Source organism: Coregonus clupeaformis, chromosome 27 (genome assembly GCF_020615455.1).
Source record: "Coregonus clupeaformis isolate EN_2021a chromosome 27, ASM2061545v1, whole genome shotgun sequence".
Classification (NCBI taxonomy): domain Eukaryota; kingdom Metazoa; phylum Chordata; class Actinopteri; order Salmoniformes; family Salmonidae; genus Coregonus; species Coregonus clupeaformis.
In genome coordinates, this window is record NC_059218.1 from 6,505,014 (window position 1) to 6,528,415 (window position 23,402).

A 23,402-nucleotide genomic window follows, 5' to 3' on the forward strand; every position below is an offset into this window, starting at 1 on the left:
TATGCTTGAGCGCATTTAAAGCAATAATTTCACAAGTAAGATAACTCTGACAGGATCGGCAGAGAAAACATAATTTAACCGTTATGTGAACTATGATTGTCCGTTGAAAGCGTAAAATGTAGGCTACTGGGATGGATCTGATGGATCTATCTGGTAAAACAGAGTGAAAGAAGTCCATGATGTGAACATCTGGCAATCACGCACGTGGGCAAGAAGACGACAACCCACCGCGTCAGAGGTGCGAGCTATGTTATTTTATTGTGTATTGGGGACAGCGCCTAAAAAATATATCAGTCAAAATAGACACACATACAGTGCACTCTATTAGATTAGTAGGCTAGGTTTGTTTATTTAACTGTTATTCACTGATATACATTAGCCTACACAGTCTGGTGAGCTAGAGTAGTGTGCCAAGATTTTGAATTATTACTTCCAAACCGTATGCATTTAGGCTACATAATGTAGGCTATATGACTAACATAGTGCACTATCAATAATGGAGGGGAAAACATCCAAACCATTCAATATTAAAATAAAAATGCAGGACAAGGTATGGTGTTTATATAGTATGATTATAGTCTGTCCCTGAGCACATGGTGGTCCTGAGTAGGTTAGCCTATAATAAATCAGTGTTACTGTGAGCCTTTTATTTGCCCTGGACCAAGATGCCTTTGGGTGTGTCCTAAACTTTGATAGAATAGACTACAGGGGTATTTGCCATTTTTAAATAGTGACCAAATACAGTAATGATTTGGCAACAATCTTCTTTCAGGCTGAAAATGGTACGGGTTCCCTGTAATAGAAATGTAGTAGAACAAGATAAATGTTCACAAATCAAATCACATCATTCATATTACATTTGACCTCATGTATCTTTAACTGATACATAGCCTACACACAAAAAGGCATTGTAGTCAGGGCACAGCACCGCAGCACCATAAAAAGCCATTCCCAGATTCTCTATGGCTCTGACTGAGATTAATGCAGATGTGTAATCTCAGTGGAATGTACTGATTCTAAGTGCCAGCTGTCCTCTCAAAACATACACAGAAAGCGTCAGCTAATACACACAAACCAATACAAAGATACACAGAGTTAATAAAAATCCCAGCTATGTGCTTACAAGGCGCTGCAGTAAACTGCAAACTCTTATATGCCCTCCCCATGGGCATGCGGACACAACATGTATTAAGTATATTGTGAAATCCGTCTCTAGAGTTTCTTTTTGGTTTTAACTAGGCCTTTCTCCACCAGGCATCGGTAGAACTCCTGAATGTATGTGTACACACACTTCCAGTCAGGCTCACGCATCCGCAGCAAGTCTTCAACGTCCAGCAGAGGGGGGCAATCTGCCAGCCTCCTGCAGCCAAAAGAGAGGAGAGGAGAGAGGCACAGGCCTGAGCAGGCAGGATCCACTGGCAGCTGAGCTAGAGGACACTACATGGGAGTCTTTTTTGTCTCTGAGAAAGTTTTTTTTGTCAAGTTCAATCTATCACTGCACAGCCCTTGGGGCCTTCCTGTGCATCTATGAGTAGAAAGTGAATTTTGTCAGAGTAGGTTTTCTGTGGCTGAGGGTGTGTGTGTCTGTTTTTGTGTTTCAATGTTTGTTTAGAATAGATACATGGGGAACTCACTCTGCAGTGCTGAAGGCCAGCTCAAAGTTGTCCTTGCGTGCGTTGGGGTTGAGTATGGAGTACTCAAATGCATCTGGGAAGAACCTGTGCACCAGGGCACAGAACGCTATACCATCACTCCAACTGGAGGAGAAGTTGCGGATTTCCACCCCCTACACAGAGTAAGGGAGAAGGGGACAGAAAAGGGAACAACAAAGAGAGAGAGGAGAGAGAGTGGAGAGAGAGGAGAGAGAGTGGAGAGAGAGGGGAGAGAGAGGAGAGAGAGAGAGGAGAGAGAGAGGATTTACAAAGACAATGATCAAGTGAAGTAAGGTTATTGGTATGCTGGGGACACTGGGGGTATAAAACAAGAAGATATTCATGCAAAGATAAGATAGAGTCCTCAAATACTTACCTCATATGGTTCGGTTTTGGCCCGGCACCAATCCAGTAACATCTGCTTGACATTTTTCATGTTGGGTGCTGCAACGACATGGGAACACTGATGGGCTGGTGCCATAGATGGGTTGGCCATGCTGGGGAGAGAGGATAAACATGTTATTTAACACACTCCTAGTATCACAATGCTTAACAGACTTAGACATGCAGAATTTGATCAATCACACATGAAGCATGGCTGGCTGTTAGCGCAATGACTCACCTGCCAGTTGTCTTAGTGAAGGAGTTGGTGGTTGATGCAGAGAATTGGCTGTGCACTGTAGAGAAACAGAAGGGGACAGCAGGAGAGGGGCATGTATTTACTTTGAGTAGGGAAGCAGGTCATCTCTCACAATCCCACTTTGATTTGAAAGCTATCTACTGATAGCTACTTTATTGGGGGAAAATATACTTTCTATGCCTGTGAAATATGGTTGTCCCACCTATCTATCTTCAGATTAATGCAGTAACTGTAATTCGCTCTGGATAAGAGCATCTGCTAAATGACTAAAATGTAAAATGTGTGTGTGTGTCTGTGTTGTGTCCTGGGGAGGGATATGATACTCACTGTGGGATCTTTGCTGGTGGTTGCTAGTCTGGCCTCTGTTCATTCCCATCTGTCCTGTGCCTGCTTTACTCAAAGCCTGCTGTCTCAGGTCATCTTGCCTGGACCCCCGCTCTTTCTCTCGCTTCTCTTTAGAGAGAAGTAGAGGGATAAAAATAGCATTGTAGTATAGAAATTGGAAGTAGGACAGCGAGTGGACATTCAAAGGAGTTGTCAGTAGTGATAGCAAAGACGTGATCCTGTCACATTTCATGTTGAAGCTCTCTGATCTTACCTCTCTTCTTCTTGAGCAGGTCCCTCAATGCAGCACGGATCAGTCGCCTTTCATCAAAATCCACTGCCTTATCCAACTGTCAGAGATAAATCATGTAAAAACCAAAAGATGAGGAGACCAAGGCCAAACTCAACCCAACTACTGCATGTCTATAGAGAGTAATAGTAATGGCGTTTTTTTGTAGGCAATAACTCCACCATGGTTTGTTGTATTACAGCATGAATTCAAAATATATATTTTTCACCCATCTACACACAGTACCCCATATTGTTGTTTTTAGAAATGTTAGCAAATTGATTGAAAATGAAATACATAAATATCTAATTTATATAAGTATTCACACCCCTGAGTCAATACTTTGTAGAAGCACCTTTGGCAGCGATTACAGCAGTGAGTCTTTCTGGGTAAGTCTCTAAGAGCTTTCCACACCTGGATTGTGCAACATTTGACCATTATTATTTTCAAAATTCTTCAAGCTCTGTCAAATTGGTTGTTGATCATTGCTAGACAACCATTTTCAGGCCTTGCAATATATTTTCAAGTAGATTTAAGTCAAAACTGTAACTCAGCCACTCAGGAACATTCACTGTCTTCTTGGTAAGCAACTCCAGTGTAGATTTGGCCTTGTGTTTTAGGTTATTGTCCTGCTGAAAGGTGAATTCATCTCTCAGTGTCTGGTGGAAAGCAGACTGAACAAGGTTTTCCTCTAGGATTTTGCCTGTGATTAGCTCCATTCAGTTTCTTTTTTATCCTGAAAAACTCCCCAGTTCTTAACGATTACAAGCATACCCATAGCATGATGCAGCCACCACTATGCTTGAAGTCAACATTGGCCTCATGGTGAAATCCCTGAGCGGTTTCCTTCCTCTCCGGCATGGTTCGTTGAACAAAAATAAGGTCTGTGGTAAACATAAGAGATCTTATACATTTTCTTCTATGAGATAATCTTCATCAGCTAATGTCACATTTTGTGAATTTTGAAGCATATATGTAATTTTAAAAAAACACAACGCACATAAAGGCTTCATAATTCATAAAGGCCGTGTTAACTGACTGATACTGTATTATCTCATAGAACAAAACGTATAAGATCTCATAAACCTGCGTTTTCAGCGTTTATTCTAAAATGCTATTCTTTCCCCATTCATTTTGCCCATCGGAATGGCTGAACGAACCAGAGGTAAATCATTTCCGTTTTTTAGGACTACAAGCTGGCGAGATCTATAGCAAAGATTATGGATATACTGACAAGATACATGTCTCTCCGCCCTAACAATGGGAGTCGTTGTCTACAAAGCGGCATGGCGGGCTGTCTATCGCCCACCTATCCTTTCTTTGGATTGGTGGATACATCTCATTATTGTAATCCTTATTTGAATATTCGATGAGGGGTTGTTGATATCAACCGTCTGTATTATGCTGCTAGCCTCATACCATGAATATGCATAGCCATCTCGAGCCATATAGTGTTATTTCTCAAAGTTACCAAGATGTCAAGTATCCTACGTATATTAGTACACTCGTAACAACTTAAGCATTACGAAACTTCTATTCGATCAAATAAACCTCACGTAGCAAATAAGTTATTCATTTTTCTGTTGATCAAATTCGACACTCATTAACCTCCATACAAAAACTAATTGCTTGGTGGGCGAAACAACGAAACAACGCCACCTGCTGTCTATTGGCAGGTTTCCATTGACCCAGGTTTACTCGACAAAAGCAATGTCGCAAAAAAAATGTGTAATGGAAACAGCAGATATAGGATACATTTTCTAAAGATAGGCAACATTTCTACAGGGGTGGATTTTCTTTATTACGACAACTGTTGATGGAAACAGTGTTTTTCCGAATAAGTAATAATTGGCGAATACTTTTGAAGGTAGGCGGAGCACGTGATGTCATCACGTAGCCTAACTATACGCGCCACGCCACATTTAATTCTAAATGCCTACTGCTTGCAAAATCTTTTTTTGTTGTTCAACTAAAAACAAATAATGCTTCTTTGCAGGACAAGGATTGTCCTGACTTTCAAGAATGCCTGAATAGCTTCGCCTTGCTTTTCTGGTTGGCTGGCAAGTTTCACCATCCATCCAGGAGTGCAAGTTTCACCATGGCACGGGCGGTGGCGATACGTTGGCACATGATAGTTATTAGAATATGGCAAATATTAGTCTATTATTGCATTCTATCCATGCTGTCTTCTGTGGGCTACCTGATACATGAAACAGATAGGCGGGAGGGCATACAGGCTGTTGCCAATTTATTAATGCGCAATTTGCCTAAATGGGTAATGGAAACACTTCAACCACTACATTTTTATAAAGACACAGTAGGTTTTTGTAAATACGCTTTATATACAGTACCCAGTCAAAAGTTTGGACACCTACTCATTCCAGGGGTTTTCTTTATTTTTTACTATTTTCTACATTGTAGAATAATAGTGAAGACATCAAAACTATACAATAACACATATGGAATCATGTAGTACCAAAAAAGTGTTAAACAAATCAAAATATATATTATATTTGAGATTCTTCAAATAGCCACCCTTTGCCTTGATGACAGCTTTGCACACTCTTGGCATTCTCTCAACCAGCTTCATGAGGTAGTCACCTGGAATGCATTTCAATGAACAGGTGTGCCTTCTTAAAAGTTAATTTGTGGAATTTCTTTCCTTCTTAATGCGTTTGAGCCAATCAGTTGTGTTGTGACAAGGTAGGGGGGGTATACAGAAGATAGCCCTATTTGGTAAAAGACCAAGTCCATATTATGGCAAGAACAGCTCAAATAAGCAAAGAGAAACGACAGTCCATCATTACTTTAAGACATGAAGGTCAGTCAATACGGAACATTTCAATAACTTTTAACGTTTCTTCAAGTGCAGTTGCAAAAACCATCAAGAGCTATGATGAAACTGGCTCTCATGAGGACTGCGACAGGAACGGAAGACCCAGAGTTAACTCTGCCGCAGAAGATAAGTTCATTGGAGTTACCAGCCTTAGAAATTGCAGCCCAAATAAATGCTTCACAGAGTTCAAGTAACAGACACATCTCAACATCAACTGTTCAGAGGGGACTGTGTGAATCAGGCCTTCATGGTCGAATTGCTGCAAAGAAACCACTACTAAAGGACACCAATAAGAAGAAGAGACCTGCGTGGGCCAAGAAACACGAGCAATGGACATTAGACTGGTGGAAATGTGTCCTTTGGTCTGGAGTCCAAATTGGAGATTTTTGGTTCCAACTGTCGTGTCTTTGTGAGACGCGGTGTGGGTGAACGGATGATCTCCGCATGTGTATTTCCCACCGTAAAGCATGGAGGAGTATAAATATAACATATATTTTGATTTGTTTAACACTTTTTTGGTTACTACATGATTCCATATGTGTTATTTCATCGTTTTGATGTCTTCACTATTATTCTACAATGTAAAAAATAGTAAAAATAAAGAAAACCCTTGAATGAGTAGGTGTGTCCAAACCTTTGACTGATAGTGTATATACAGTGAGGGAAAAAAGTATTTGATCCACTGCTGATTTCGTACGTTTGCCCACTGACAAAGACATGATCAGTCTATAATTTTAATGGTATGTTTATTTGAACAGTGAGAGACAGAATAACAACAAAAAAATCCAGAAAAACACATGTCAAAAATGTTATAAATTGATTTGCATTTTAATGAGGGAAATAAGTATTTGACCCCTCTGCAAAACATGACTTAGTACTTGGTGGCAAAACCCTTGTTGGCAATCACAGAGGTCAGACGTTTCTTGTAGTTGGCCACCAGGTTTGCACACATCTCAGGAGGGATTTTGTTCCACTCCTCTTTGCAGATCTTCTCCACGTCATTAAGGTTTTTGAGGCTGACGTTTGGCAACTTGAACCTTCAGCTCCCTCCACAGATTTTCTATGGGATTACGGTCTGGAGACTGGCTAGGCCACTCCAGGACCTTAATGTGCTACTTCTTGAGCCACTCCTTTGTTGCCTTGGCCGTGTGTTTTGGGTCATTGTCATGCTGGAATACCCATCCACAACCCATTTTCAATGCCCTGGCTGAGGGAAGGAGGTTCTCACCCAAGATTGGACGGTACATGGCCCCGTCCATTGTCCCTTTGATGCGGTGAAGTTGTCCTGTCCCCTTAGCAGAAAAACACCCCCAAAGCATAATGTTTCCAAATCCATGTTTGATGGTGGGGATGGTGTTCTTGGGGTCATAGGCAGCATTCCTCCTCCTCAAAACATGGCGAGTTGAGTTGATGCCAAAGTGCTCGATTTTGTTCTCATCTGACCACAACACTTTCACCCAGTTCTCTGAATCATTCAGATGTTCATTGGCAAACTTCAGACGGGCCTGTATATGTGCTTTCTTGAGCAGGGGGACCTTGAAGGCGCTGCAGGATTTCAGTCCTTCACGGCATAGTGTGTTACCAATTGTTTTCTTGGTGACTATGGTCCCAGCTGCTTTGAGATCATTGACAAGATCCTCCCGGGTAGTTCTGGGCTGATTCCTCACCGTTCTCATGATCATTGCAACTCCACGAGGTGAGATCTTGCATGGAGCCCCAGGCCGAGGGAGATACTGATTAGGTGATCACCTGAACCAAATCTTATTTAACAAGGAAAAGTATAAAAAACCACTGCTGTGGTCATCACTATCCTCTTGCAATAGGACCAGCTGGATGGCAAAAACAGTGATAATAGTACCTCAAAAGTAATATTAATCCAAAAATAACTATTGACCATGCCAAAAGAGTTGAAAAGGAAAGTTTTGAGTGAGGAAAATAAGGGTTTAATTCTGGCTTTACTGGCAGAGGGATACAGTGAGCGTCAGGTTGCTTCCATCCTGAAAATTTCAAAGACGGCAGTTCATAAGAACAAGGTCAAGCAGCAGACATTGGGGACAACAAAGCTACAGACCGGCACAGGGCGAAAACGACTCTCTACTGACCGGAATGACCGCCAACTCATTCGAATGTCACTCAACAACCGTAGGATGACATCAAGTGACCTACAAAAAGAATGGCAAACGGCAGCTGGGGTGAAGTGCACGGCGAGGACGGTTCGAAACAGGCTCCTAGGGGCAGGGCTGAAGTCGTGCAAAGCTAGAAAAAAGCCCTTCATCAATGAGAAGCAAAGAAGAGCCAGGCTGAGGTTTGCAAAAGACCATAAGGATTGGACCATAGAGGACTGGAGTAAGGTCATCTTCTCTGATGAGTCCAATTTTCAGCTTTGCCCAACACCTGGTCGTCTAATGGTTAGACGGAGACCTGGAGAGGCCTACAAGCCACAGTGTCTCACGCCCACTGTGAAATTTGGTGGAGGATCGGTGATGATCTGGGGGTGCTTCAGCAAGGCTGGAAGCGGGCAGATTTGTCTTTGTGAAGGACGCATGAATCAAGCCACGTACAAGGTTGTCCTGGAAGAAAACCTGCTTCCTTTTGCTCTGACATTGTTCCCCAACTCTGAGGATTGGTTTTTCCACCAGGATAATGTGCCATGCCACACAGCCAGGTCAATCAAGGTGTGGATGGAGGACCACCAGATCAAGACCCTGTCATGGCCAGCCCAATATCCAGACCTGAACCCCATTGAAAACTTCTGGAATGTGATCAAGAGGAAGATGGATGGTCACAAGCCATCAAACAAAGCCGAGCTGCTTGAATTTTTGTGCCAGGAGTGGCATAAAGTCACCTAACATCAATGTGAAAGACTGGTGGAGAGCATGCCAAGACGCATGAAAGCTGTGATTGAAAATCAGGGTTATTCCACCAAATATTGATTTATGAACTCTTCCTGTTAAAACATTAGTATTGTGTTGTTTAAAAATGAACATGAACTTATTTTCATTGCATTATTCGAGGTCTGACAACACTGCATATTTTTTGTTATTTTGACCAGTTGTCATTTCCTGCAAATAAATGCTCTAAATTACAATATTTTTATTTGTAATTTGGGAGAAATGTTGACAGTAGTTTATAGAATAAAACAAACATTTTATTTTTACCCAAACACATACCTATAGATAGTAAAACCAGAGAAACTGATAATTATTCAGTGGTCTCTTAATTTTTTCCACAGCTATATGTGTGTGTGTGTGTGTGTGTGTGACGTCATTACGTCCAGCTGTTTTTATCAACCCAAGATAAATGGAAATTTACCCTAGCAGGCAATTGTCGCATCTATTTTCTAAATGTCTACAAAAAAATCACTGGACAAGATAATGGAAACATAGCTTATGTGAAGTATGCACTGCTACTGCCTCACCAGTTTATTCAGGACTTCTTCATCCTCAATAGCAGATAACTGCTGACTGGTCAGTATGCCTGACGGAGTGTCACTGGGGGTCGTCTCGGAGGTCTCGTTTGCAGACACAGCCCCCGCCACTTCCTCATCAGGTCCCGCCTCCATGTCCAATGTACTGTATGGGACTAAATAAGGTAAAGAACGGAGATAATGGGCTCCAATGGCAAGAACTCCTACACAAATATCCAAAGAGCCAGAGCAAATAACATAATTAGTTTGTATTTGTATTTATTATGGATCCCCATTAGCAGCTTCTCTTCCTGGGTTCCAGCAAAATTAAGGCAGTTATATTGGCTTGCGAAAGTATTCACCCCCTTGCCATTTTTCCTATTTTGTTGCCTTACAACCTGGAATTAAAATGGATTTTTGGGGGGGTTTGTATCATTTCATTTACACAACATGCTTACCACTTTGAAGATGCAAAATATGTTTTATTGTGAAACAAACAAGAAATAAGACAAAAAAACAGAAAACTTGAGCATGCATAACTATTCACCCCCCCCCAAAGTCAATACTTTGTAGAGCCAACTTTTGCAGCAATTACAGCTGCAAGTCTCTTGGGGTATATCTCTATAAACTTGGCACATCTAGCCACTGGGATTTTTGCCCATTCTTCAAGGCAAAACTGCTCCAGCTCCTTCAAGTTGGATGGGTTCTGCTGGTGTACAGCTATCTTTAAGTCATACCACAGATTCTCAATTGGATTGAGGTCTGGGCTTTGACTAGGACATTCCAGGACATTTAAATGTTTCCCCTTAAACCACTCGAGTGTTGCTTTAGCAATATGCTTAGGGTCATTGTCCTGCTGGAAGGTGAACCTCCGTCCCAGTCTCAAATTTCTGGAAGACTGAAACAGGTTTCCCTCAAGAATTTCCCTGTATTTAGCGCCATCCATCATTCCTTCAATTCTGACCAGTTTCCCAGTCCATGCCGATGAAAAACATCCCCACAGCATGATGCTGGTGTTCTCGGGGTGATGAGAGGTGTTGGGTTTGCGCCAGACATAGTGTTTTCCTTGATGGCCAAAAAGCTCAATTTTAGTCTCATCTGACCAGAGTACCTTCTTCCATATGTTTGGGGAGTCTCCCACATGCCTTTTGGCGAACACCAAACGTGTTTGCTTCTTTCTTTCTTAAAGCAATGGCTTTTTTCTGGCCACTCTTCTGTAAAGCCCAGCTCTGTGGAGTGTACGGCTTAAAGTGGTCCTATGGACAGATACTCCAATCTCCGCTGTGGAGCTTTGCAGCTCCTTCAGGGTTATCTTTGGTCTCTTTGTTGCCTCTCTGATTAATGCCCTCCTTGCCTGGTCCGTGAGTTTTGGTGGGTGGCCCTCTCTTGGCAGGTTTGTTGTGGTGCCATATTCTTTCCGTTTTTTAATAATGGATTTAATGGTGCTCTGTGGGATGTTCAAAGTTTCTGATATTTTTTTATAACCCAACCCTGATCTGTACTTCTCCACAACTTTGTCCCTGACCTGTTTGGAGAGCTCCCTTGGTCTTCATGGTGACGCTTGCTTGGTGGTGTTGCAGACTCTGGGGCCTTTCAGAACAGGTGAATATATACTGAGATCATGTGACAGATTACAGTGAGGGAAAAAAGTATTTGATCCCCAGCTGATTTTGTACGTTTGCCCACTGAAAAAGAAATTATCAGTCTATAATTTTAATGGTATGTTTATTTGAACAGTGAGAGACAGAATAACAACAAAAAAATCCAGAAAAACGCATGTCAAAAATGTTATAAATTGATTTGCATTTTAATGAGGGAAATAAGTATTTGACCCCTCTGCAAAACATGACTTAGTACTTGGTGGCAAAACCCTTGTTGGCAATCACAGAGGTCAGACGTTTCTTGTAGTTGGCCACCAGGTTTGCACACATCTCAGGAGGGATTTTGTCCCACTCCTCTTTGCAGATCTTCTCCAAGTCATTAAGGTTTCGAGGCTGACGCTTGGCAACTCGAACCTTCAGCTCCCACCACAGATTTTCTATGGGATTAAGGTCTGGAGACTGGCTAGGCCACTCCAGAACCTTAATGTGCTTCTTCTTGAGCCACTCCTTTGTTGCCTTGGCCATGTGTTTTGGGTCATTGTCATGCTGGAACACTCATCCACGACCCATTTTCAATGCCCTGGCTGAGGGAAGGAGGTTCTCACCCAAGATTTGACGGTACATGGCCCCGTCCATCGTCCCTTTGATGCGGTGAAGTTGTCCTGTCCTCTTAGCAGAAAAAAACACCCCCAAATCATAATGTTTCCACCTCCATGTTTGACGGTGGGGATGGTGTTCTTGGGGTCATAGGCAGCATTCCTCCTCCTCCTAACACAGTGAGTTGAGTTGATGCCAAAGAGCTCGATTTTGGTCTCATCTGACCACAACACTTTCACCCAGTTCTCCTCTGAATCATTCAGATGTTCATTGGAAAACTTCAGACGGCCCTGTATATGTGCTTTCTTGAGCAGGGGGACCTTGCGGGCGCTGCAGGATTTCAGTCCTTCACGGCATAGTGTGTTACCAATTGTTTTCTTGGTGACTATGGTCCCAGCTGCCTTGAGATCATTGACAAGATCCTCCCGTGTAGTTCTGGGCTGATTCCTCACCGTTCTCATGATCATTGCAACTCCACGAGGTGAGATCTTGCATGGAGCCCCAGGCCGAGGGAGATTGACAGTTCTTCTGTGTTTCTTCCATTTGCGAATAATCGCACCAACTGTTGTCACCTTCTCACCAAGCTGCTTGGCGATGGTCTTGTAGCCCATTCCAGCCTTGTGTAGGTCTACAATCTTGTCCCTGACATCCTTGGAGAGCTCTTTGGTCTTGGCCATGGTGGAGAGTTTGGAATCTGATTGATTGATTGCTTCTGTGGACAGGTATCTTTTATACAGGTAACAAGCTGAGATTAGGAGCACACTCTTAAAGGGAGTGCTCCTAATCTCAGCTCGTTACCTGTTGTGACGTCACGAGAGGCTACACAGCTTTCAGCGGGATTGCTCAAGTAGTGCAAGGAGACAAGGTTCAAACAAAACAAGGATTTTATTATAGGTCTTGGGAAATTAACGAAAATATAACAAAATTCTGTTCTCTTGTGGCTCTTTAAGGGTTAACAGTTCAGGGATGTCTCTTCCACATCCAAAATCATAATTCTCACTCGCTCAGATAACTTTTCCCCAGCCTTACTGTAGTCCACGTTGCAGCTAGTGGCCAACCCAGCAAAAAGTCCCTCCAAATGTCTCTCACGTATTTCCACAGGTGCATATATCCAAAGGTGAGTATTTCCCAAAGGTAAGTATCTCCAAATCCTTATATTCCTCATGGAAGTGGACGTGCAGCACTCTTGTCCTCCAGAGAGCCCAGGTTGGAGACTGTGTCTCTTCCCTTCCCAAACCTTCAGCTCATCAGCTCCTCATTTGTTTCAGCTGCGTGGGAAGATTGGCCATAGAGGGGTGGAGTTCCCGACCATACCAGCAGATGGAGCCATAGCTGTCTGGGTTTGCAGCCACCTCAGGGGGATGTAACGTCCCTCCAGGACACAGCCTCTCGTGACATCACACATCCCCCTCCTCGGGACCGACGTCCTCGTCGGGGTAAAGGCAGCGAAGAAGGCATCACGCCGGGAGAGGGCGTCCGCATTGCCGTGGTGCTTGCCAGCCCTGTGGACAACAGAAAAGTTAAACGGTTGCAAGCTCAAAAACCATCTGGTTACTCTACTGTTTGATTCCTTGTTCTTGGCCATCCACTGCAGAGGGGCGTGATCAGATACCACCATGAAACGTCGGCCCAGGAGATAGAACCGAAGGGACTCCAGGGCCCAGACTACAGCCAGACATTCTTTCTCCACTGTTGAATAGTTCTTCTCTCTTGGAAGTAACTTTCTGCTTAGGTAGAGAATGGGATGTTCTTCACCGTCATGTGCCTGGGTGAGGACAGCACCCAGACCCACCTCCGAAGCATCCGCTTGGACAATGAATTCCTTCTTGAAGTCTGGTGCCACCAGGATCGGACTGGAGCAGAGTGCTCGCTTCAGGTTGAGGAAAGCCGCCTCCGCCGCAGGGTTCCACTTCACCATTCGTGAGTGGCGTTTGGTCGTCAGCTCCGTCAACGGTGCAGCTATGGTAGCAAAATCTGCAATAAAGCGTCTATAGTAGCCAGCGAGGCCCAAAAATGACCTTACTTGCTTCTTGGTGATGGGCTGCGGCCAGTCCTGTATGGCCCGCAGTTTGGCTTCCTGTGGTTTGACCAACCCCCGCCCAATGGTGTACCCCAGGTAGTTTGTCTCACTGAAGGCCAGCTTGCACTTCTTCGGGTTTGCCGTGAGCCCTGCTTCCCTGAGCGAATCCAGCACCGCTTGTACCCGGGGGTATGTGGCTGGCCCAATCCGGACTTTGTATAACAACATCATCCAAATAAGCCGCTGCGTACCTCTTGTGGGGCGCAAGGACTCGATCCATCAGGCGTTGGAACGTGGCAGGTGCCCCGTGGAGACCAAACGAAGTCGGGTATACTGGTAGAGCCCCTCCGGGGTGGCAAAGGCTGTCTTCTCCTTAGACGCCGGGGTCAGGGGCACCTGCCAGTAGCCTTTTGTGAGATCAAGAGTGGTTAGGAAACGAGCATGCCCCAAGGAGTCTATTAAATCATCGACACGAGGCATTGGGTATGCATCAAATTCAGACACTTCATTCAACTTTCGATAGTCATTACAAAATCGTACTGAACCGTCTGGCTTGGGAACTAGTACGATGGGACTTGCCCAGGCACTGTGGGACTCTTCGATTACTCCCAACTCCCGCATCTTCCTTACCTCCTTCTGTATAACCACTTTACGAGCCTCTGGCACGCGGTACGGGCGCTGGTTTACCGTTCGGCCAGGCATGGTGCGGATCTCATGTTGGACCACCTCTGTGTGACCGGGAAGGGAGGAGAAGACATCCTGGTTCTGCTCCACGAGTTCCAGGGCCATCTGTCGTTGATGTGGGGACAGATTTGGACCCAGCTGAACCTCTTCTCGCGCCGCAAATAATATGTAGGGTAACAGCTGATCCCAGTTGCGCCCATCTTCCCCTACCGCTTTCCGCAGCATGGATTTTAGTGTTTTGTTAAAACGTTCGACTAGGCCATCTGTCTGGGGGTGGTAGACCGAGGTTCTCAGCTGTTTGATTTTCAGTAAAGCACAGAGTTCTTTCATCACCCTGGACATGAATGGAGTCCCTTGGTCCGTCAATATCTCTTTTGGGATTCCCAGACTAGTTGAGAGACGGAACAGCTCCTTGGCGATTTGTCTGGATGTAGCCTTCCTCAGCGGAATGGCCTCCGGGTACCGGGATGCATAGTCCAGAATGACCAGAATGTATTGATGTCCCCTGGAACTTTTCGGTAAGGGCCCGACTATGTCTAATCCAATCCTCTCAAAAGGAGTTTCGATAATGGGCAAGGGAATGAGCGGGTTTCTATATGTGGGCTTTGGCGCAACCTGCTGACACTCAGGGCAACTACGGCAGTAGTTCTCTATCTCTTTGTGTACTCCTGGCCAAAAGAAACGTTGCATGATTCTTTCCTTCGTCTTCTCTACCCCCAAGTGGGCCCCTAGCGGGTGTGTGTGTGCTAGGTTGAGTACTGTGGCCCGATAGGGCTGTGGCACGAGGAGCTGTTCATGCACTTCATCATTTTTCTTGACTATCTGATATACTAACCCCCGGTTTACTGCGAAATGGGGGTAAGTAGGGTTTGTCTTATCACCTAACACTACACCTTCTAATACCTGCACATTTCTTAAGGCATTTGCAAGAGTAGGATCTTGTAATTGAGCCGTACCATACTGGCCTGTGAGAGGGGGAAGCTCTTGGGTGCCTGGGACGTCTTCTTCACTGGAGAACGGAGCACTTTCCTGGGCTGCGTTCTCTTCTCCCGTATCCGGACCAGTCTCGGTGTCGGTCTGGGCACCTGCCATCCCTATCAGAGCCCGGGCGGGAGTGAGTAACTCGGAGGATTGCACCGGAGCCTTCCCAGGATGAGTCTTGCCTCTCCGTTTCCGAGGTACTCGGGGTTATCCTCTCCTGAGACTCTCTCTCCAGAGTGGGTAAAAGGCTGGGCAGTCTCGTCCAATTAGGACAGGGACGGGGAGGGAATCAACCACCCCCGCCGTCGTGTGTATGGTTCCCCGTGTGCTGGTCATTGTAAGTTCAGTAATGGGGTATTCTCTGGTGTCCCCATGGACACAGGAAACTGGGAGGACTTTCCCCGGGGTCAGACACGTTGGGCCCACCAAATCCTTACGCACCAGGGTGGCCCGGCTACCAGAATCCAGTAAGGCCTCCACATCATGGTGATTCACAGTTACCGGGCAGGTGGGGGGTCGATCTGGGCCGCCATCTACGACTCCCAAGAGCGAGGCAAAACGGTGTGTGGGTGCTGAGCTGGAGGACTCCGCAGTGGGCATAGGTTCATCGGCTGGTTTCCCACACTGCCAGGAGATATGTCCCATCTCCCCACACCGGTAACACTGTCGAAGTTTCCCCCTCCTGGTGTACTCTTCTTGGACCCGCCTGGTTTCTGGCTCCCCCTGGAGCCGGGATAAGTCCTGACGTGGCTGGGTTCGAGACCTTGGGGTCCTTTGGACGGGTTCTTCCCATTTGTGGTGGGGCCGCACTCCTGGGGTCTTTTCGGGAAGCATTCAGCATCTCCGCTGTGGCCTGGTACTTTTCCACAGCTTCCACGGTCAGATCAGCCGTGGTCAAGGCCTGTTGACTGATGAACCGTTTTGCCTCATAAGGCAGGGCGCGTAGGTAACGATCCACCACAACGGCCTCCACCACCGCCGCTGCTGGATTCCTCTGCGGATCCAGCCATTTCCTTGCGATTCGGACAAGTTCATGCATCTGCGCCCGAGGAGGTTGGTCTGGTTGGAAGGTCCAGCTGTGAAAGCGCTGGGCCATACCAAACTTTGTGAGTCCATATCTGCTGAGGATCTCAGACTTCAGGGCATCATAGTCAGTAACCTGGTCAGGGCCCAGGTCCCGGACAGCATTCAGCGATTCCCCGGTTAGAAAGGGGGGCTAACAGACCAACCCACTGTTGCTTGGGCCAGGCTTCCCTAGTGGCCGTGGCCTCAAATGCATGCAGGTATGCCTCAATGTCATCGGTAGCTCCCATCTTAGATATAAAGTCACTTGCCTTTATTGGGCGGGTATTTTGGACCACCCTCTGTCTCTGCAACTGCAATTCCTCTGCCTTCAGAAGGTTGGCTTTCTTTTGCTCCTCCAAGAGAGCCACGTTTGCTTGCATCTGGGCTTGCTGGCCAGCAACAAGGGCTTTCAATATGTCCTCCATTTCAGTCGGCGGGGAGCCTACGGCCAACTTGGAAAACTGGGTGATCAAACCTTCGGTATCCTCCTCTGACATGCACTATTAACGCTTGAGCGTGCCCGTATTCTCCACCATCTGTGACGTCACGAGAGGCTACACAGCTTTCAGCGGGATTGCTCAAGTAGTGCAAGGAGACAAGGTTCAAACAAAACAAGGATTTTATTATAGGTCTTGGGAAATTAACGAAAATATAACAAAATTCTGTTCTCTTGTGGCTCTTTAAGGGTTAACAGTTCAGGGATGTCTCTTCCACATCCAAAATCATAATTCTCACTCGCTCAGATAACTTTTCCCCAGCCTTACTGTAGTCCACGTTGCAGCTAGTGGCCAACCCAGCAGAAAGTCCCTCCAAATGTCTCTCACGTATTTCCACAGGTGCATATATCCAAAGGTGAGTATTTCCCAAAGGTAAGTATCTCCAAATCCTTATATTCCTCATGGAAGTGGACGTGCAGCACTCTTGTCCTCCAGAGAGCCCAGGTTGGAGACTGTGTCTCTTCCCTTCCCAAACCTTCAGCTCATCAGCTCCTCATTTGTTTCAGCTGCGTGGGAAGATTGGCCATAGAGGGGTGGAGTTCCCGACCATACCAGCAGATGGAGCCATAGCTGTCTGGGTTTGCAGCCACCTCAGGGGGATGTAACGTCCCTCCAGGACACAGCCTCTCGTGACGTCACACTGTATAAAAGACACCTGGGAGCCAGAAATCTTTCTGATTGAGAGGGGGTCAAATACAGTGGGGGATAAAAGTACTTAGTCAGCCACCAATTGTGCAAGTTCTCCCACTTAAAAAGATGAGAGAGGCCTGTAATTTTCATCATAGGTACACGTCAACTATGACAGACAAAATGAGAAAAAAATAATCCAGAAAATCACATTGTAGGATTTTTAATGAATTTATTTGCAAATTATGGTGGAAAATAAGTATTTGGTCAATAACAAAAGTTTCTCAATACTTTGTTATATACCCTTTGTTGGCAATGACACAGGTCAAACGTTTTCTGTAAGTCTTCACAAGGTTTTCACACACTGTTGCTGGTATTTTGGCCCATTCCTCCATGCAGATCTCCTCTAGAGCAGTGATGTTTTGGGGCTGTCGCTGGACAACACGGACTTTCAACTCCCTCCAAAGATTTTCTATGGGGTTGAGATCTGGAGACTGGCTAGGCCACTCCAGGACCTTGAAATGCTTCTTACGAAGCCACTCCTTCGTTGCCCGGGCGGTGTGTTTGGGATCATTGTCATGCTGAAAGACCCAGCCACGTTTCATCTTCAATGCCCTTGCTGATGGAAGGAGGTTTTCACTCAAAATCTCACGATACATGTCCCCATTAATTCTTTCCTTTACACTGATCAGTCGTCCTGGTCCCTTTGCAGAAAAACAGCCCCAAAGCATGATGTTTCCACCCCCATGCTTCACAGTAGGTATGGTGTTCTTTGGATGCAACTCAGCATTCTTTGTCCTCCAAACACGACGAGTTGAGTTTTTACCAAAAAGTTATATTTTGCTCACCGTTCTTGTGATCATTTTGACCCCACGGGGTGAGATCTTGCGTGGAGCCCCAGATCGAGGGAGATTATCAGTGGTCTTGTATGTCTTCCATTTCCTAATAATTGCTCCCACAGTTGATTTCTTCAAACCAAGCTGCTTACCTATTGCAGATTCAGTCTTCCCAGCCTGGTGCAGGTCTACACTTTTGTTTCTGGTGTCCTTTGACAGCTCTTTGGTCTTGGCCATAGTGGAGTTTGGAGTGTGACTGTTTGAGGTTGTGGACAGGTGTCTTTTATACTGATAACAAGTTCAAACAGGTGCCATTAATACAGGTAACGAGTGGAGGACAGAGGAGCCTCTTAAAGAAGAAGTTACAGGTCTGTGAGAGCCAGAAATATTGCTTGTTTGTAGGTGACCAAATAATTATTTTCCACCATAATTTGCAAATAAATTCATAAAAAATCCTACAATGTGATTTTCTGGATTTATTTTCTCAATTTGTCTGTCATAGTTGACGTGTACCTATGATGAAAATTACAGGCCTCTCTCATCTTTTTAAGTGGGAGAACTTGCACAATTGGTGGCTGACTAAATTCTTTTTTTTCCCACTGTACTTATTTCCCTCATTAAAATGCAAATCAATTTATAACATTTTTGACATGCGTTTTTCTGGATTTTTTTGTTGTTATTCTGTCTCTCACTGTTCAAATAAACCTACCATTAACATTATACACTTATCATTTCTTTGTCAGTGGGCAAACATACAAAATCAGCAGGGGATCAAATACTTTTTTCCCTCACTGTATGTGACACTTAGATTGCACACAGGTGGACTTTATTTAACTAATTATTTGACTTCTGAAGGTAATTGTTTGCACCAGATCTTATTTAGGGGCTTCATAGCAAATGGGGTGAATACATATGCAAGCACCACTTTTCCGCTATTTATTTGTTAGAATTTTTTAAAACAAGTTATTTTTTTAATTTCACTTCACCAATTTGGACTATTTTGTGTATGTCCATTACATGAAATCCAAATAAAAATCCATTTAAATTACAGGTTGTAATGCAACAAAATAGGAAAAACGCCAAGGGGATGAATACTTTTGCAAGGCACTGTATATCAATTTTAAAAAACCATTACATTTCACAACAGATTTCACAACACATTAAGTGTGTGCCCTCAGGCCACTACTCTATCACCACATATCTACAACACAAAAAAAGTTTCTTGCTACTACTATAATTGATTAAAAACAACGTTTATTGCCCATTATGTATTTATCAGAGTTATTGACCTCACAATAAACCAGATTTGAGTAACTTACATTGTGGTGCTGAAACTTGAAGCAGCAGCCACGGGACAATCAATCGGAAATGGACAGCTCATTGTGCTGAAAGTAGGCAAATTCGAGTTGCCATGTAATGCTGACAGGACGAAGAACCGTTTCTAAAACTGCATATCTAAGGCTCTGATCTGTCCAAGAAGTGAGGGTAAACGGTAGACATGTTCTCTGCTATCCACTTTGTTGTAATTATTATTTTGCATATAGTGGAGGGTTCAGGGAGGGTTTAGGTAAAATATATTTAGCTGAAGGGAGGGCCATCCACTTTCATTTCAAAGAGGTCAGATTTTCTCCATGTAACACTTATTATAAATAACATTCACTCCCTAAGCAATTAACATCCCATCATGCTTAGGGACATGTATAAAAAATGCCCAGTTGCCCATTATTTTAGCTACTGTGGCTTGAAGAAGAGATCTCAGTGACTTTGAAAGAGGGGTCTCAAAGGAGTATAGTGGGTTTAAAGTGTGTGTGTGTGTCTCAGTCACCAGATCTCAATCCAATGGCGAAAGTGCATAAAGATGGAGGAATTCAAATATGATGTCATTGTTATTAGCACTACCCACAGAGTTCTTAAACTACGGCGCTTAAACATGGTCCAATGTGCCAGTAAATCAGCACAAATCTACTTTTTTGTTGTTTTCTAATTGCAGCTGTCTTGGAGCTAGAATTGGGATCATGTATACTGTGCTAATGCCGATACAAAAGCAGAGTAACGGAGAACAATGTATAATACGTCGAATTTAGCAAACAAGGCATTTGTGGTAAGGACATGGGGGCCGCCATCTTTATGCACCTTCGCTATTGAACATTTATGGGAAATTCTGGAGTGACGCCTGAGACAGCATTTTCCTCCACCACCAACAAACACCAAATTATGGAGCTTCTATTGGAAGAATGGTGTTGCATCACTCCAATGGTGTTCCAGACACTTGTAGAATCTATGCCAAGGCCCAACGCCCTATTAATGCCCTATTAAGACACTATGTTGGTGTTCCTTTATTTTTGCTTCATTAAACATATGATCATCTTCAACCATCTCTCTCTTTTCCCTGAACCAGAGGGACATCTGAAGAAAGGCAGACTGACAGAGCAAGACAAGTGGTCAGAGGTTGAGGATAAAGTGTGTGTACAGTATTTGTGTGCTAGAGAGAATAATGTGTAGGTGTGTGGGGATGAGAGGGCTAGACCTATATTAATCATTATCAGTACATACCATCATTCATATAAGCTTGTTATATAATTAACTTCATAGAGCTAACAGGGTTAGGCAGCATTGACATTTAGAGTGTTTGGGACTATAATGTTCTATCTGCATTCTTGTCAAAATTAAGTTATTGACATAGTCTTGTTCTGTTCAATGCTCTCTACCTACAGTGAGGGAAAAAAGTATTTGATCCCCTGCTGATTTTGTACGTTTGCCCACTGACAAAGAACTGATCAGTCTATAATTTTAATGGTAGGTTTATTTGAACAGTGAGAGACAGAATAACAACAACAAAAATCCTGACAAACGCAGGTCAAAAATGTTATAAATTGATGTGCATTTTAATGAGGGAAATAAGTATTTGACCCCCTCTCAATCAGAAAGATTTCTGGCTCCCAGGTGTCTTTTATACAGGTAACAAGCTGAGATTAGGAGCACACTCTTAAAGGGAGTGCTCCTAATCTCAGTTTGTTACCTGTATAAAAGACACCTGTCCACAGAAGCAATCAATCAATCAATCAGATTCCAAACTCTCCACCATGGCCAAGACCAAAGAGCTCTCCAAGGATGTCAGGGACAAGATTGTAGACCTACACAAGGCTGGAATGGGTACAAGACCATCGCCAAGCAGCTTGGTGAGAAGGTGACAATAGTTGGTGCGATTATTCGCAAATGGAAGAAACACAAAATAACTGTCAATCTCCCTCGGCCTGGGGCTCCATGCAAGATCTCACCTCGTGGAGTTGCAATGATCATGAGAACGGTGAGGAATCAGCCCAGAACTACACGGGAGGATCTTGTCAATGATCTCAAGGCAGCTGGGACCATAGTCACCAAGAAAACAATTGGTAACATACTACGCCGTGAAGGACTGAAATCCTGCAGCGCCCGCAATGTCCCCCTGCTCAAGAAAGCACATATACAGGGCCGTCTGAAGTTTGCCAATGAACATCTGAATGATTCTGAGGAGAACTGGGTGAAAGTGTTGTGGTCAGATGAGACCAAAATCGAGCTCTTTGGCATCAACTCAACTCGCTGTGTTTGGAGGAGGAGGAATGCTGCCTATGACCCCAAGAACACCATCCCCACCGTCAAACATGGAGGTGGAAACATTATGCTTTGGGGGTGTTTTTCTGCTAAGGGGACAGGACAACTTCACCGCATCAAAGGGACGATGGACGGGGCCATGTACCGTCCAATCTTGGGTGAGAACCTCCTTATCTCAGCCAGGGCATTGAAAATGGGTTGTGGATGGTTATTCCAGCATGACAATGACCCAAAACACACAGCCAAGGCAACAAAGGAGTGGCTCAAGAAGAAGCACATTAAGGTCCTGGAGTGGCCTAGCCAGTCTCCAGACCTTCATCCCATAGAAAATCTGTGGAGGGAGCTGAAGGTTCGAGTTGCCAAACGTCAGCCTCGAAACCTTAATGACTTGGAGAAGATCTGCAAAGAGGAGTGGAACAAAATCCCTCCTGAGATGTGTGCAAACCTGGTGGCCAACTACAAGAAACGTCTGACCTCTGTGATTGCCAACAAGGGTTTTGCCACAAAGTACTAAGTCATGTTTTGCAGAGGGGTCAAATACTTATTTCCCTCATTAAAATGCAAATCAATTTATAACATTTTTGACATGCGTTTTCTGGATTTTTTTTGTTGTTATTCTGTCTCTCACTGTTCAAATAAACCTACCATTAAAATTATAGACTGATCATTTCTTTGTCAGTGGGCAAATGTACAAAATCAGCAGGGGATCAAATACTTTTTTCCCTCACTGTATATACTACTCTAAATACCCCAATTTATGTTAAGTTCAAAAGAATACAAGATAATTTTAAAAAATGCTGACACCATTCAAACCAATTAGGTGTCGGAACTTTCAACCCAATTATCTCAGAATCATCTTTTTGCAGATAGAACTTTATAGTCCTAAGCTCTAGATTTAAGTTTAAACTCCCAGTGATGTGCCGATAGCAGCGTTTTCATAATGTAAACGCATAACACCATCTGTTCGACTTGTAGTCCTTCCAGTAATCTGAATATAAACAGTGCTTGGGTCTAAACTGACATAAACCATGCTGCTCTAGAGAACTGTTTGTGTGCCTTCTTATTCTCTCAGCAACCAGCCTAGAGCAGCACACAAACAGTATACAACATGTACAAATATAGTTATGTAGCTTCGTTCATTGTAACACCAATCATCCATGAAATTTGCACAAAGAGGAAAATAGATGGATATAAAAGAGACAGACTGATATAACTACACACACAGTAACTAAACATACAGTACATGAAGGGTAACATCAATTCATATAGAGGAAGCTAAAAGCTGTTATAGGAATTGAGAGAGTAGGAGAGTCCGAGTGATAGTGTCCCACACCTACCTGTTTTGTGGGTTCTGTCTGTGTGTCTTGGGGGACAACGCAGCAGCTGTTTGCAGCAGGTGATGGAGACTTCAGTTTTACCCTGATGTTCAGTTCAGTACCCCTGTTCCACTTTCTCCTCTGCCTCAGACCTGCACATGGGAGTGCTCAGCCCTATAACACCACACTCAGGGCAGGGAGGAGGAGGAAGAACAGAATGAATCATGTCGGTCCTCTCCTCCCTCACCACTTCCTTCAAAACTCTTCTCCTCAATTGACTCTTATGTCATGTAAAACTTTATGAGGCATAACTAGAGAGCGTACCATGTCTTTGTAATGACACCATTTTGACACAAAGCTCTTAATCAACTCATGGGGCGAGTGAAGAGTTGTTTAGAGCGCCCTATATACAAATGATTTGAGAGGAAGTGAAAGGGTTA

General features: G+C 44.2%; 1 protein-coding gene across 1 annotated transcript; it reads right to left on the minus strand.

Moving 5' to 3' along the window:
- Positions 1–258: 258 nt before the first annotated feature.
- Positions 259–23,302, minus strand: smtna (smoothelin a). The gene is made up of 8 exons (XM_041850167.1): positions 22,984–23,302; positions 9,160–9,323; positions 2,891–2,966; positions 2,620–2,745; positions 2,275–2,329; positions 2,029–2,149; positions 1,635–1,786; positions 259–1,360 (listed from the first exon to the last, which is right to left on the minus strand). The coding sequence occupies exons 2-8, from the start codon at positions 9,301–9,303 to the stop codon at positions 1,213–1,215; spliced, it is 822 nt and encodes a 273-aa protein (XP_041706101.1). The 5' UTR covers positions 9,304–9,323; positions 22,984–23,302; the 3' UTR covers positions 259–1,212.
- Between the last annotated feature and the right edge of the window lie 100 nt (positions 23,303–23,402).